We start from the raw sequence: 16,314 nt of genomic DNA, 5'->3' as shown, positions 1-16,314 counted from the left end.
ATAAAGGATTCATTCTGTTGACTTTTTATCTTTTAAGCATGATTTAAGTCTTTCGATTGATTGTATTGACGTAACAGAGTTGATTAGAAAAAGCACCGATCCTAAAACTCTTACGACGATTCTGTGCGCCATTTTTTCAGAACAATCCAAAAATCAAATCGACAGAAATTGACGTGCTTTACGAGAGGTTGGTCAGTGAGGTAGGTAAACAAATGTCCGATCTCCAGGACATGGTCAAGCAGCAAAAGATCGCCGAGGAACAAGAGCGATTACGTAAAATAAAGGAGGAAATGGAAGCCGATAAACGAAGAAAGGCGGAGGAAGAAGCGAAAAAGAAGGAAGAAGAGGAAAATAGAAAGAAGAAAGCTGAAATTGAAGCTAGAAGGAAGACGGAGGAAGAACAACGAAGGAAGCAGGAAGAAGAAGAAAAAAAAAATGCTGCAGCAATTCAGGTGAATTGAGGAAAAAATCAATAGAAAATTTACTCTTTCTGATAAATTATCGAACAGATAAGATTGAAAACGTTCGACTGAATAGAAAAAACGAAAAATTTTCCCTCCCACAACATTTAAAACTAAAAGTTCTATTGATTTGAAAAATATCACAATCACTATAAAAATCTATCGTAACGATTGCTTATCGATGCTTTAAAGGTTTGAATGAAATAAAAAGTCATTGAGGGTAAAAGCACGCTACTCAAAAAGTCGAGACGCAGTTATAATTCAGCAGTCGAACTTTCTCAAGGATCAAATACACCATTAAACTTTATGACATTTCAAAAGAAATTGGTTTCACAATTATTTCAAGAAAGAGTAAATAATCAGATCGCAAGTTGATAAAGTTACGTGTAACCGAAATGCATCGATACATTTGTCATCTTTTGTTTGAAATGCTGAAGGAAATAATGGAAAAAGAAGCGATGGAAGAAAGTCGATATCGCGAGTTGCTGGAACAAGAGAGACGCGACCACGATTTGGCTGTCAGACTGGCCCAAGAATCGAACGGTCAAGTGGAAGATTCGCCACCACCAGTGCGAAGGTAAAACAAACGCTCAATTTTTTTCTTCTCCCTCTTCTACCTCATGCGTCACTTGCACTGTTTCATTATTCGACAAATACACCAAAACACTCATTTCCTCAGACACTTCGCTAAATTCCGTTGTGTTATCTGTCAGGAGAAATGAAACAATAAATTTATGTATCACAAGTTTAAAAAAGGAGCAAACCTCTGAATTTATACATAAAATATTATTGCAATTGCACAGCGGATCGGACGTGCGGGTACCTCCGACAAACAACAACAGGCTAATAAGGTATTCCGAGTTAACAGGATTTAGGCATGAAAAAAATGAAAGATAAAGATCTTCTAACACAACACCTGTACGATTTCTTCGCATAACAATTTTTTTCGAATTGTGGGTTTCCAGTAGCACCGTCAATTGTGCATGCATTTGTATCCGTCCGTGAATCTCTTGTCCAACTATTAAGTTTTCCTAATGTTGCAACCTTTATTGACTAACCAATTTGTGTCTTTAGTTGTGGGAAAATTCAATGGGCGAGGATCTATACCATCTTTGGTCCAGGAAGAGCTATCAACCATGTGTTTAAAAAGTCCCTTTTAAACTGCAGAGAATACGACTTTCGATTCAAGTTTCTACATTTTTTTAGAAATTATTCAAAAAATTGAAGACGGAAAAAGCAAATAGTTTTTAAGTACTTCTTTCACCAGGATTCTCGTTCCTATGAAAAGTGCTCGACCCAAGTCATTTTTATAGATGTAAATAGAGTGCTCCCATTATGTATCATGACTCATCGTCTATAAAGTTGGTTTTCATGAAAATGACATTAAAATAATTTTTTTATAGTATCAAGTAGGGCTGCTCCGTCGAATATTTCGGAAAGGAAAATAATATTGTGGAAATCCGTACATAAACAAAAACCGATCGTATGGACCCTCGTCTTGTTTTTTTTTTTTTCTAGCATTGGTTTACGATAAATTAACACTAATGCATGTTCTTACCGATGCAGGAAATATAATTTAATTTCTTCGTTTCTCATCGCATATTTACGGAAACAATAGTAGAATAATGGATTTTTATTTTTCAAAACAGATCCGAACAAGTACGTAACCATCAAGCGATGATGTCCAACAAAAAGTACGATCTTTCGAAATGGAAGTACTCCGAACTTCGTGACGCCATAAACACGTCTTGTGACATCGAACTACTCGAGGTAAATTTTTCTTTTTCTCTTTCGATATCTTTTGTAAGCTAGAAACTTCGATCTTATCTACGAAACTCCAATTGTTTTATTTTGTTTATATCTCGTTTATCCTCATCACTGTCAATCAGGCTTGCAGACACGAGTTTCATCGTAGACTGAAAGTTTATCATGCGTGGAAAGCGAGAAATCGCAAACGCACTACTATGGACGAAAATGAGAGAGCGCCCAAGTCGATTATGGAAGCGGGTGAGGAAATATCATTTCATGCAGTTAAAATTTATCATTTTTCTCGAAATTTTTTATCGAATAAAACCGCGTCGAATTTAATCTTCAGACTCATTTTCTCTTTCGTTAATCGACGTTCCTCCGAATTTGTTTTTCCACCAGCGAAAACACCGCGTACACCGACGAAACAATTGATCGTCGAATCGTCGCAGAGATTTTTCAGGATTCCATTCGTGCGTCCGGCCACTGCGGGTCAACCGGACACTCCAAATGCTGGAGGAAAACGCGGATGGTGGTACGCCCATTTCGATGGTCAGTACGTCGCGAGACAGATGGAACTCCATCCTGACAAACCGCCGATTCTTCTTGTCGCTGGTAAGTGAAGATACGGCGTGAAATCGAATGACACGAAGGAAAGTTCATTATTTGAAAAAGAAAACAAAGTTCAAACCATTTGGCGTTTCTCCAACTGGTTTTGAGGAAAAAAGTCGTTAAATCAGCGAAATGATTCATTCCCACTCGGGCATCAGAAGACTGGATCACATTTCAATGCATAATCTCGATCGATGTGTATTTTTAGGTATCGATGACATGCAGATGTGTGAGCTGAGTCTGGACGAGACCGGTTTGACGAGAAAACGAGGTGCTGAGATACTCGAGCACGAATTCAACCGCGAATGGGAGCGTCACGGTGGCAAACCTTACATAATTCCTGGCGATCGCAAAAAATGATCTTTCCGGATGGATCGTAAAAAGAAAAAAATGTAACAGAATGAGTTCTCTTGTACATCGTGGCTTTGGCAGGTATATCAATCTCTATACATATAGATCAAGTACGTACGAAGCTGTTTATTGACCTCGATCAGGGTTGCACACTGCATTCATTCACGATGCGTTTATTAGAGTTCACGAACGCGAATTTTCAGGGTCACGAAGCCCCTTTTTCCGGTATTATTTAATCGATGAAAAAATCCCAAGAAAACTCAGCTTTTAGGGACCAACAAACATGAGAGAGTAGAATTTCCTTACTTTTTTTTATTTCTTCGTTTTCTTTTACGTTTATCGTTGACTATATTATTTGGGCTAAATGTTTAATTACTGAAGTTAAGCAACAAAGATAAATGAAAGAATTTCATATATATTTAATTGCGTGTAAGTATTTATAACATTCCGTTGATAAGCGTCGACCAAGGGAAAGCGAATGTGTACCAAAATTACACAAAAATCAGAAGATCAACGGTCTTCTCCTTTTTTTTTTTTGCAAAATCAATAATAATGTTGTTATTAAGTTCTGCATTGTGAGTTATAAATATATATTTCTACAGATATTCTAAAAATATGACTCCTTGTCCTGAGGACATTTGGAGTACCAGCCTTGGCGCTATCAAATGTTGCGCGAAATTATCAACTGAAATAAAAGAGTTTGGCACTGACTTTGATTTTTCTTATCTCAATTACGTACCGTCCGACGTGACTGGATGTGTGCCTCGAGAACAGGATTTGAGGTGGAGCAAAAAATATCTTGAAAACGAATTTGAAAATTACGAAAAATAGGATTTTATTAGGAAATACAAACTGCGACGTATCGACGAGCTTTATTTATATTAATAATAACAAAACTCTATCTTCTGAGCCAAACTTAAGTACTTCAAGGAATTCAAGCACTTTTGCAGTTGTGGTAATAAATTTTTTGATTATACAATAAATCTGCAACGCCAACGACTTTTTTCTCCTACTTGCAGACTCTCTTGATGCTCTTTTCGAGTTACCATTTCGTTGGTAATTTTTTCAGGGTGCCTCCCACCCCGTACTCGCCCCGTTGAGTAACGAAGCAATGTTTTTCTCTCTTGTTTTTAGATCACTAAAAATCCTGTATAAACGTTCATCGTGTTTCTACTATCCGGGTCGTTCTCCATCGCGTATCGAGCAAGGACTCAACCGACACGTGACGACTAGGAATTTGCACTGACCGCGAACAACAAACACGCAAAAAATGCAATTACTTGCGTCACGATAATCATCCGGCGCTCTTCGATCGAACGATTTTTGTTTTTTTTTTTTCTTTCTTTTACGAACTGCCTTGCACTCTCTCGATTTATTCATCGTCCACACACTCGTGTCTCAAGGCTGATGCACGATAATCGATCGTCTATCGCGAACGTAAACACGAACTCGCCGCGTCACGATAATCCAATTATCACTCCGATTTATTCCTCTTTGGTTTCTTTATCATCGAGAAGCGATATCACCGTCGGTGCTATCCAACCACCAAAACGCTTCTCCAATTCTTTCGCCACGGCGAGACACAGTCTGTCTTGATTCGGTCCTGCTATCACCTGTTGAATCAACGTTTACGACATGAAATTCCAAAATTTAACTTGAGCTTCGTCTTTTTATGGTGTAAATTCAGACAAGAGTTTTCCATTCACTTTGCGAACAACTTTTCGATACTTTTTTTCTCCCGATAACTTAAATTTACTTGGCATTTTACTGACGTTCACTTAATAACAAAAAACGCGACTTTGGCTGTTGCGAAAAGTATAAAAAAGTCGGAAAATCAAAATTCTCGTTAGCGTTTCTAAGAAAATATGAAACGTTTGTTTCGTGACCCATTTTGAATGATTCCTTTGGAGCGAGGAGCGAAAATTCACCTGAAATCCTAGAGGCAAACCGTTCCTGTCAAGTCCCATGGGAATTTGAGTCGCAGGAAAGCCGAATATGTTGACGAGCAAGCAATATATGCTTCCGGTAGTTTGAAGGTTCACTTCCCCAACTGGCGGAGCAGCGCTAACGAACGTTGGATACAGGAAAACAGCATCGTCGCCAAGCATTTCCTGCAAAGGGGAGCCACAAAGCGAAATTCGCAAGCTTCAAATAGTGACTTTTGATAATGAAAATTGCGCAGATTCTGAGCGACGATTTGGGAGAAAAAATCGTCTGCTCTGGTCGACCATCGGAGGAATTCTCACCACAAATTTGGTACGAAGTTCCTGACCCTTCTGTCGGTAACGGTGCAGCGATGATTCGGACATGAAGCCTCTCGATTCTCTCAGTATTTGCATGTAAATTGCGGATTTAGTGAATTGCGACATGCCCAGGAAGGCTTTGACCATTTCCATTATGGGGTTGAACTCGTTCTGCAAATAAAAGTGGGTAAAACCGCGAGAATACAAACGTCAAATAATATTGTCATCGAAGTATCAACGAAATTGTCGAATGTTTAAAATAATAACAAATCGCAATTAACATTGACTATAATAAAAAAAAAAAAAAAAAACAAAATAAATAAAAGTAAGTTTTACCTTCGGATCAGCCGGATTGACGAGCAACGCTGGCAACTTTTTCATGCCAAAGAACGAGGCGACCGTTATTTCCAATGTTTCTGTGAGCGATCCCACTGGCGCCTTAAATACATTTAAATCGATCATTATTTTGTTTTTCATCGAAATATGCTTTCGATATCGTTTCTTACATCTCGGACTTCCGCAGTGCAAGTTTTCAGATGAGTCACAGCCCTTTTTATAACCGTCCTCGTACTGATGTCAACGGGTGCAACGCCGAAAGATTTTCCAGCATCTTCCCTGTAGAAAACTCTCAATTTCTTCAAGTCTACGGTCTCGTCGAGGCGCAGTATTTTCGACTTTTCACCGCTCATTACTCTCACCGCCGCTACAAGATCTTCGACGTAACGCGTCAAGGGACCAAGCACGAGGTATTTCTGGAATAACTCGTCGTCGGACATCGGATAGTGTCCGGTGATCGGTATGATTTCTGAAATTTCATCGAAAATCACGCAACCGTAGAACCCATGAGAAAAAAACAGATTCACCTGATAATCTCGTTATATTTTCTCCTCTTTTATCCTCCCGATCATTTTCCTTAATTTACTTTGCACGCGGAGAGAAAGTTTCAGTAAAAACTACTATGGTGCCCATGGAGTAGGGTTCTACACCGTAATATTTATCAATTCTTACGAACATACGCAGTCCATTTTTGTGAAGCGAGAACTCGATGATAATCGATGTGTGACGCAAAAATAAATAGGTCAAGCGTGAATGAAATTGTGCAATGTACGAAAGTAAATTTCTAAACACTTTGACGGATGATCGATGCTCGTGTTCGAGCTCCTCAAATTTACTATGTTCAGCTGTAAATTTCGATTGTGAAAGCGGTACAAACGACATTAATAATTCTACTTTGCAGTTCATCACCGAGTCAACATAAATTTTATAAAGTTTCCTCGGTGAACTACGTAGAAAAAAAATAGCACAGGTCAAAAATTTTTCTTCGGGATTGACTTGGAAATTACAATGTTTTTGGTAAAAATGTGCAAAATGGACGACACAAAGCCCCAACACTGTGGTGTCAGTAATTTTTACAATTTCTCTCCGTATAAATATTCAAGCGGGAATGAAATTCTGCTATGTAGCATAGTAAATTTTCAAATACTTCGGCGGATCGGCGGTACTCGTATTCGAGCTCTTGGAATTAAATTTTGCTAAACTGTAAAATAAGCAATTCAGAAATGTTCATTTCGAAACGACACGAAAATTACAACGTTTTTGGTGAAAACCTCCAAAATGGGCGATATAGAACCCTCGCACTATGGCGGCATGGTTATTCTCGCGTTTTTTCTCTCCCTACACGTGTGAAGAACGAATGTGTGCATATATGCCGAGCGTAGAGATCGAATGATCAAGGAGCGTTACCATGGGAACCGATAGAAAAAGGAGAACAGTTTGTTTCTGATGAAACCTCAAATGTTGTATTCTTCGATCGAATAAAAAAAAAATTTAAATATATGAAAACGTGTTCAGTTGTTAGAATGATCAAAATTTCAGATTGAATCGAAGAATACAACATTTGAGGTTTTATCAGAATCCTTCGTAACGTTTCCGCGAACATTCCCAAAATCCAACTGTTATTCCTTTTTCTATCCCATTCTTTACATACTCAATTGATAAAAACAAAGGATACGGGGGCGTTCTCGATCTTACCAGAACTGGGTTTGTGTCCGAAAACTCCATTGAAAAGAGCAGGAACTCTGATCGATCCAGCGATATCGGAACCGATACCGATCAGCGAAGCTCCGGCGCCCAGTAACGCTGCCTGAAAATAATGTCAAGTGACACTCAAACGTATCGTCACCGGTTACGTGACATTTCACATAATTCATAACGAACGGCATTTCTAAAGGAATTTTCATCCCAGTGCGATTATCCGAAAAGAATTTTCACGTTTTCCACAACACTTGGATGAGGCGGTTAAGTAATGTCGAACGCGATCGCCCAGGCGTTGCTTTGCTCCGGTGGTCACCGCATGCAATATTAACGAGTATAATTTAAGGAGGGTGGCTACCGACGATACAATGTTGCCATGCTAAACCATGTTAAATACATTAAAAATTTCAAAATGATAAGAATTTAATAAAATTTGGTGAACGTATTCTTTAGGGCCAAATTTGAGAATACAAATTTTTTAAGATTTTTCTTCTGTACAGTTATCGAGTAATTGATCACTAAAGTTCAAGTGTATAAGCATAGCGTTTCCATACATATAGGTATACATTCCGGGCATAAGAAATCTGCTTTAATGCGTAATTACTCGATAACTAAGCAGAAGAAAATTTTGAAAAAAATTGTGTCTTCGGACTTGATGTTGAAGAACATTATAACCAAATTTGATCAATTTCTTATCATTTTGACGAGTGTAGCCACCCTCCTTAACGCTCGAATGCGTTCGAATACATTTTTTCCCGAGTTCGAATTGTTCGACGTAAAGGGGGGGGGGGGGGGACCTCGGCCAATGAATATGCATGCAGTTTATTCGAAAGAAGTAGCCGAGTGACTGATCATGAAAATGTGCGAAGAGAAACGATCGAGAAATTAGGAAAACGACGATTTCGATCGAAATTAAAGGCGAAACGCGACGAAATTGGAGGGACGAAGACCTCGATGATTTCGAGGGAAATTTCATCGCCGCGTGACCTATACCTCGCCGCCGGAAGAGCCGCCAGCGATCCTCCGGGTATCGTAGGGATTCAAAGTCCTTCCGAACAGCAGATTAGCGGCGTCGAAACCGGCGCATTGTTCCGGGGTGTTGGTGACGCAGAGCGGAATGGCTCCAGCTTTTTTCATCGACTCGACTATTGGACTGTCCGCTGCGGCCTTGATCCCTTGCCTCGACGGCAAGCATCCTGTCTGACTGAGACCTGCAGTCGAAGCGAATAAACGATCGTTCAGGCGTTGACGTTTGCGGATTCTTTCGGAGCGTCACGAGGATTCTCTGTTCGCTTAGGTTCGTCAGGTTCGAGAATTCGATTATAATTCAAAAGTTTTCTTCGTTCGGATACCTTTGAGGGAGCAGCTTTCTTTGACAGTGAACGGTACCCCGAAGAAAGGCATTTTGATCTCGAGCTGTGCCTGCGAAAGCTCGCCCGAGGCGAGCTTCTTGTCACACTCCTTGGCATCCTTCAACGCCGCCTCGAAACGGTCCTCGATGACTGCGTGGAGAACGGGATTAACTCCCTTAATCCTCTCTATGTACGCGCTCACGACCGTCTCGCTCGTGATCTTTAAACACATCCGGAGATCGTTTAATTAAAATGAGCGTAATTTATGCAATACGGTAATGAAGCCATTATTTATGAAATGAGGACGACACAGGAACGGAAAAACATGCTTCTTCGTTCTGGCATAATGAGCCTGACAGTTCGACTTCCAATATTCTCAATACAACGAGGTCCAAATTCCAATAAATTCAATTCTTTGCTTTGATTCACCTCGGTCTCATGATCGTGAAAATCACTCTGCAAATTAAATTTTCTCTTTTTCCTCTGGAAGTTTATTCTTCGCAAAGAATTCTAATTGAACTCAACGATGTGTAGCAACGAATTTCGTTTTTCTTAGCGTAATTCTATGTACGACAATGACCAAATGATTTTTCAGGGATAATTAGAATTCCGTGATACTTACGTCGCCGTTTCTTATCCTCCTCGCGATCTCACAGGCGCTTAATCGTAGCAAAGTGTTTTTATTGATCGGTATAACTTTTGGCGGTGCACGATCACGATACCAGAAGTACGGTCGAAGGATATTCAACAGTACGAGTTGCAAGAATGACAACGTACGTAGAAGCCACTCCATCACGCTCAGCTGCGAACATTTTAAAATGGAATTAATACTCGTTACTGCATTGCAAAATAATCTACGCAGTGTCAATCACATTTTTCCATGGGACTGAATTTTCACGGGTTTTCATATCCTCTAAGATTATCCTGATTTTTTCTACCATCAAAATTTTCTTTTTTTTTTTTTTACTTTTGTTGTAAAATCTGTTATTACAAATAACAGTAAATAATTGTGAAATGATGACGAGACAAAACAAAAGTTTGAGAGAAGTCATCCAGCGTGCTTTATATTTCCGTGCTGGGCCATGCGATGAATCTGGGATGGAAGATCATGCGTTACTTGTGATTGAAAAAAGCAACTTAACTTTTTTGCTCTCTTCATGGATCAAAAACGATTAAAATTTATTCTCGCAATTATTCTAACGATGTGTAACTTATTTGTTGAGATTGATCAATTTTTAATGTAATGACAGCAGTTAAAATACTTTCGTAGTTAAATCATCGAGCAAAATGTAACTACAGTCATTTTCTATTTGTCATTTTATTCATATTTTAAAGCAGCTGGCTCATGGTGTTTTGTCAAAGCTTCCACGGTTTGTGTCGTTATTAGATACTCGTTAACCTCAAATAAGTGTTTCTCTTTTTCCATTCCCAAAAGTGATTTTCACCGGTAAAAAGGCTCCCTCAAGACATCATTGAAGTCTGAAAACATCTGATTTTTTCTTATTCTCGTTTTCGGCTGTCAAAAGTTGGGAGGATCCTATTTCATGAAATCCAAATCGTCGCACAGGAAGTGTGCCTTAACCACTTAACTGGTAAGCGCGAGTGAATCCATTCCCGTGCCAAAACTGGTACGATCGAGTACGCTACGAAAATCGTCATAACTGTTCCTCATATTTCTCATTTTCAATGCTCAACGCTTCAATCAAATCGATATGCAAAAAAGAACATCAAAATACATAAAACGAAATGAAAATGCAAAAAGGGAAAAAAAAGTTCTGCAAGAATTCATCTCAAGGCTAAAATTAACGCAGAACAAAAAAGACAAATAGGGAAAAATCAAAATCAAGATTCAAAACAAAAAAAAAACATTGAAAAAAGGGAGTGTAAAATCTTATCGCAGCCTCCACGTGGCACACTCCGGGGTCGTGACCTACAGTCATCAGCTAATTCAGCGGTCCAGAAAACCTTCGGATACCAAGTTTCATCGAAATTCATCTAAATTTGGGAAAAACGCATATATTCGTCCTTACCAGTTAACTGGTTAAGAGCCTATGCATAAGGCTTCAAAAAATGTGATTTTCGTTAATTTTATTCTCGACAACTAGACGGTACATCCTACAATAATTCCGGATAAATGCACACTGTATATTTCTAGCATATTTCCAAATTTCAACGCTTCGAGTTGAAATTTTCGATTTCTCTTATAGATTCACATAAACTTGCTTAATCGAACCTTACACGCGGCTCGATTGGGTTGAACTTTTTGAGCCTGCTCGCAGTGAGGCTCGGGTCGAGGACGATTCTGACCCGCCCGTTGGAGTGGGCTCGCAGTCCCTCCTCGTATCTTTCAGCAAAGCGTTTGACACCTTCGCGTACTGTGTTTATTTTAAGGTCGCGCTGGATGGTGGCGATCAGGAATTTGAAAAATAATTCGTGCATTGGAAATGCTGCAGTTTATGACAAACTTTTCTCTCTCTCTCTTTCTTTTGTTTACGTTTATTTAACATGATTTTCTATTTTTATTTTTGTTCCCTCGTTATTTTCTCTTATTTCTCTTAAGTTTATTTAGTTTATCTTTAGTTTAAGTTTATTTTTATTTTTAGTTTTAAGTTTATAGCCTAATATTGCTTTATTTATTTCGTTGCTTATGCTTTTGTTTTTTTTTGTATTGTTATTTTTTGCCCAATGGTTTTTCCGTGGCATAATAAATTCATTCATTCATTCATTCATTCATTCTTTTCCTATTCTGATCCTGCTATCGGATTAATATTCACGTAACTTTTGTATCGAGAAAGAAGTAGTTTCACACGATCCCCGCAACGATTCGCTACTGGGTGACCATCAGCGGTTGCCCAACATATCTTGCGAGAGAGCAAACTTGCCTCATTTTTCCACCCGAGAGAAAAACGCTTTCGCATATCCGTAATAACCATTTGCTGTGGCCAGGTGAGCAACATTTTCTCAAGTGCTGTTGCATGCTCGAAGTTTGCAGCGTGCGCACCCACGCCGCAAAAGCGAAAGGTGATAAAAGTGGGTGGCTAAATATTAATACTGTCACATGCACGCATGGGAGTCGGTCTCGCGGGGAACGATCGTGAGAGAAATACGGAGCACCCTCAAACGAATTTTTGTCCCTCTTCGTTGAAACCAAAACGAGAAAACTAGCGGTTGAGAAATGGCAAATGAAACGTCAAGCGAGCAACGTTGATAAGGAAGCGTCAGCGACCGAATCCGAGCGACGCAACAACGTCAGGTTCGCTCAACAAACCGTCCATTCTCGCTTCGCTGTCTCTAGAAAGTCTTTCCTTCCTGAATATAACGTTTCTGTTGCGTAGGATGAAGAAAGGAAAGATTCGCATGCTCCAGAACGAAGAAACGCCCTCCGGTGCCCCGGCACCGGTGATCGCACCGTGGGACGGAGCACCGGGCGTAGCGAAGCGAAAAGTTTCGCGGCTCGCGCGTTTTCTTTGTGATTGAGCAAGAGTACGGGATCGTCGAGGAAATGCGCGCAGGCGCAGCGCCGCCGATGCACTGTTCCAATACGATCACAAATTCCAAATGCGAGAACGACGCGATCGAAGATTCATTGGTTTGGGACGTGGATCGCTATCAGCGGAGCTCTGACTCACAATCAGACGTAATCGTTCGCGGTGTCGGTCCCAAGGATTCTCTTCTTCCAAACTCTCTTACACGCGTCGGAGCACAACTCCGCGATGAAATGCAAGTACCGGAGCTCGAATCGTGGACGGGTCGCTGCGCGGTGGGTCTCAGCCTCGGACGACTTCGATCGAACGTCGGGAACCGATTGACGATTCAGAACGGAGATAATTTGACACTTCCCGATCACCGCACGATCCGGCCAACCATTTACCAACGCGATTCTCCATTAACGTCCGTATTTGTATCTACGGCTGCGCGTGGCTATCGAATGAAAAATCGAAGGAGCTTTATTTAGGGGAAATTTGGGTAATTCCGACCGCCTAAAGGAAATTTGTTAATAACCAACTACGAGACGAAATTAAAAAATAAATTTTTTATCTACTTTACTCATCGATAACTTGTTCACGATTTACTATGTAAATTTTAACAAATAGACGAACAAAATTTCGAGATATTTAGCAAAAAAGAACACTCCGTAAAATTCCGAGTAAAATTCGGATTTACCCCGAAACTCCGGGGTAATCCCGGACGACCCTTGGGCTGAATCTACACGGAGAGACTTTTATATACGAATATATTTCGGATGAATACATAGAAAAATTTGCTGTTTTGTAGCAGCGCTGTTGTATATCGCCGTTCTATTACATTTCACCAGAGTGCATGCGCCTGCGTTGTTGCTAGTTAACAATAAAAAAACAATCGGATAAGCCCAGGCTTGAACTGCGTTAATGATTCTCATGTGGAATAAGGATATTAAATTAATTTTTTTAATGACATTGGAACCCTTTATCCCGTAGTTTCATCAATTTAAGGAATAGACAAAAATTGGATCGAAATGTACGAAAATTTATGATCGATCTTACCTCGAAGAAAATAAATCACTTCGCGTCTCAAACAACGCGAGTACATTAAACATCGATAGGGTTATCGCACAAGTTCAAGTGCGCGAAAATGGGGGTTTCGGAATATAACAATATTGCGGTGTCCGTATTTACCCTGCGTCCGAAATTACCCCACTCTCCGCTACGTGCCAGGGCACCGGAACAATGTTAATTTGCTCGCGAGACATCGCGAGAGTATGCAAATTTGATATTCGAAATGCTCTTCAATGTCCGGCGTTTCCTCGACTTCGGCCAATCCATGCATCTTTCATGTCCCGCAATAATTGAATATTCATAATTAAATCAACGTGCCTGCTCGCGTCATTGGGTCGAGCATAAAAATCATGCGAATTTTTGCTCAGTAGGAAAGCAACGAAGCGGAGGAGCCTTGCGACAAAGAGTCCCGAAAATTCCGTTTCTGGAACACGAGGAGTCGCATTTTTCATCAAATTCAATAACATCCAGTGACGATCTTTCGTGCGAGGATTCGTTAGACTCTACTTTTCTAACACCGCATCCGCGTAAATTCGAAAGTTCGTTGTACTTAACCGAGAAATTCGAATGCTCCACTCGTTCGTGCGAATTTCGACGTAATTAGATGTAATTCCCCGTAACGGCAAAGAACATTTACGAGCTCGGCGAGACCCGTGCACACATCGCCCATAATTGGAAATAGACCACTCTTACTGACGTTTACGTCCCGCCGAGGGAATGGCTTCGACCTGAATACCTTACAGAATTGCAAAAGCCATCATCCGACGAAACTCTAATGCGTCTCTCGGTCAATGGCTTTTTTTAGAATTCGAAGAGAACGAAAAATCAAAAAAGGAACTTTGCAGTCGTCGTTACTCGAGGCTGTGACGTTTCCACAGCGCGCGGCTCCGTCGTATGCAAATCGCTGTCTTGCGTGGACAAATATACCGAACGAGTTGTTTTCGTTCGCTCAACGGCTATCGGGAACTTCCTTTCCTCGTTCACGATCATGAATAAATCACGGATAATATAAACGACGATCTCGGATCTCGCTTTTAGTTCATGATCAGTATCATGATCATGATTTACTATGCTGATTATTAGGTGACGAGAAAACACTCTTGGGTTTCAGTGTCGTGGGACAGAATCTGTGAAATCATTTTCCCATCGCCACGGCAGCATTTTTTTCCGGCAACGTGCCATGTGAATTCGTTTCGTGATGTTGAGCTCGGAAAAAATGAAGATCGATTATAAACTTTTTTCCTTGAGTTCTGAAGAGATTGAAGAAAAATGATGAACCTCCTCGCACGGAAAGTCCGTTGATCGAGCAATAGAACGTCATCGTGTTTATTTGGACGAAAATATTAATCGCTTCGGTAAAAAAAAAAAACACGTTTAAAATTATTATTCAATTTGCTCGTTGAGAGTGGAGAATAAACGTCAAAGAATTTTCGAATTCCAGCTAAACTGAAGCGGAATAAAGTCGTAAAATCAACAAGCTAATTTTCAATTAAATTAAGTCAATCTGCACGCTTTTTCTCATTACTGAATCAACGAAATTCTTCTAATGACGTAATTCGACTTTGAATAAACGATTTCTTTCCCTAAACGAACGCCGTGAACTCCTGCACTTACGGAATTAATGATTTATCGCTGAATACTTGCAGCGTCGGTTATGCACCGACACAATGACAACCAATATCCTCGAGAAGCAAAAACGACGGATCGACACGAGCCTCGAGCCACCGGCTGTTGGGGCTTGGAGTAAAAACGCCGGAAATAGTATGGAGATACACTGGAAATGACATTGCGCTATTACGAAATTGCTCGAACTGGATGAACTCTGTAAATTATTCAAATTTGAAGAAACACGTTTTCAATTTTTCAAACTTCGTAAAAAGTTTCTCCATTATTACGACACTTTGTTTTACGTTTTACTGAACGTGTTTCGTGGAATGATTCGGTGATGTAGTTCTTAAGAATGATTCTACTTTTTGTAAGAAATTTATGAATCTGTGTTTATTGCCTAGACGTGTCAGTTTTGCCACTCATTTGGGTCCTTGGCCCGGTCAATAAACCGGGAAAACTGCGTTTCCAACGCTCGAAATTCGTGAGATCATCCGTGTTTCGAGACATTTATTATTTCTGTTTTACTAATTTCTATTCGATCATTTTTATTCCGTTTAAATTCCCTGTCACGATTTCGAGTTCGTCAACTTCTTTTCTGGTCTGAATTATTATTTGGCTTTTTTACAACTCAAAATCTTTCAAAATATTGCAGAATATTTGAACGTCGATTTTTTGTTATCAATTCTCTAGAACCGATTCCACTAGAATACAGCAGACTGAAAAGAAACGAGAGAAAAAGCATGATGCGCGATCCACATTCTTGCGTGAGGATTAATCGCACCGTGAAAAAAGGCCGACTAAAAATCATTGACGGAAGAAGAAAAGTTCAGTTGTCAAGGTCGAAAAAAATCCGCTCGTTCATCGTGAATGAATTGACAGAGAGCGGTGCTCGATCCGAGGGAAAAGAAAAAATTGCTAAAAAAACGGTAACCTCGATCGAAAAATCCCACATTGACATTTCACCGAAGCTAAGATAAAGATTATCAAATAAAAAAAACAGAACGCTCGCGTGAGCGAAACTCCCAGTAAAATCGGACGGTCGATCAAATATTTTCGGATTAACCACTGCAAAGCCTGAAGCTCGAATAAGAACGTTTGGAACATCGAAATTTCCACAAAAACTTCGACTCCATTTTTCGTGTTGTTCCATAAAGTTCGAGGATCGAATAATTTTCATTAGAACAAGGACAATAAATGAATGCCTCCTCGGAGGCGCTTACCTGGGAATGGACCGCCGGAGATTGTCAGAAAAGAAGCGTTTCTCCGATCGTTGCGAAAACCCGACGCGCACTCGAAATTTATCACAATAAAAAAAGATGATCGAACAGCGAGAGTGGAACAGTAGATCGAGACTGTGAGAGTCAGACAACGA

At 40.0% G+C, this 16,314-nt stretch overlaps 2 protein-coding genes across 5 annotated transcripts in view; one reads left to right on the top strand and one right to left on the bottom strand.

Moving 5' to 3' along the window:
* Positions 1-3,880, top strand: part of jar (Myosin heavy chain 95F jaguar) — a 32,045-nt gene extending 28,165 nt beyond the window's left edge. For 2 of the 4 annotated variants that reach the window (XM_043416228.1, XM_043416227.1), the window contains 7 exons: positions 141-452; positions 899-1,038; positions 1,265-1,312; positions 2,111-2,231; positions 2,351-2,468; positions 2,610-2,822; positions 3,028-3,880. In XM_043416228.1, coding sequence (XP_043272163.1) covers positions 141-452; positions 899-1,038; positions 1,265-1,312; positions 2,111-2,231; positions 2,351-2,468; positions 2,610-2,822; positions 3,028-3,179 — 1,104 coding nt within the window. In that variant the 3' untranslated portion in view covers positions 3,180-3,880. The remainder of the gene's footprint in view (positions 1-140; positions 453-898; positions 1,039-1,264; positions 1,313-2,110; positions 2,232-2,350; positions 2,469-2,609; positions 2,823-3,027) is intronic. The other 2 variants (XM_043416230.1, XM_043416229.1) reach the window with 1 other exon arrangement.
* A 100-nt stretch (positions 3,881-3,980) lies between these two features.
* Positions 3,981-16,309, bottom strand: LOC122409034 (fatty-acid amide hydrolase 2-like). Its single transcript, XM_043416244.1, has 10 exons — positions 16,163-16,309; positions 9,422-9,601; positions 8,800-9,019; positions 8,441-8,658; positions 7,445-7,556; positions 5,920-6,218; positions 5,750-5,851; positions 5,417-5,584; positions 5,099-5,281; positions 3,981-4,783 (listed from the first exon to the last, which is right to left on the bottom strand). The coding sequence occupies exons 2-10, from the start codon at positions 9,590-9,592 to the stop codon at positions 4,655-4,657; spliced, it is 1,602 nt and encodes a 533-aa protein (XP_043272179.1). The 5' UTR covers positions 9,593-9,601; positions 16,163-16,309; the 3' UTR covers positions 3,981-4,654.
* Between the last annotated feature and the right edge of the window lie 5 nt (positions 16,310-16,314).

Source organism: Venturia canescens, chromosome 4 (genome assembly GCF_019457755.1).
Source record: "Venturia canescens isolate UGA chromosome 4, ASM1945775v1, whole genome shotgun sequence".
Lineage (NCBI taxonomy): Eukaryota > Metazoa > Arthropoda > Insecta > Hymenoptera > Ichneumonidae > Venturia > Venturia canescens.
Note: the sequence above shows the minus strand (reverse complement) of the source record. Positions and strands in the feature narration are given on the sequence as shown.

Bases quoted from the DNA above. Each gene is read 5' to 3' on its own strand.
- LOC122409034 (XM_043416244.1), bottom strand. From the start codon at position 9,592: ATGGAGTGGCTTCTACGTACGTTGTCATTCTTGCAACTCGTACTGTTG. The intron at 6,219-7,444 runs GTAAGATCGAGA...ATGAAATTTCAG, and splicing joins CGGACACAAACCCAGTTCTG to AAATCATACCGATCACCGGA. The intron at 5,852-5,919 runs GTAAGAAACGAT...AATGTATTTAAG, and splicing joins GCACTGCGGAAGTCCGAGAT to GCGCCAGTGGGATCGCTCAC.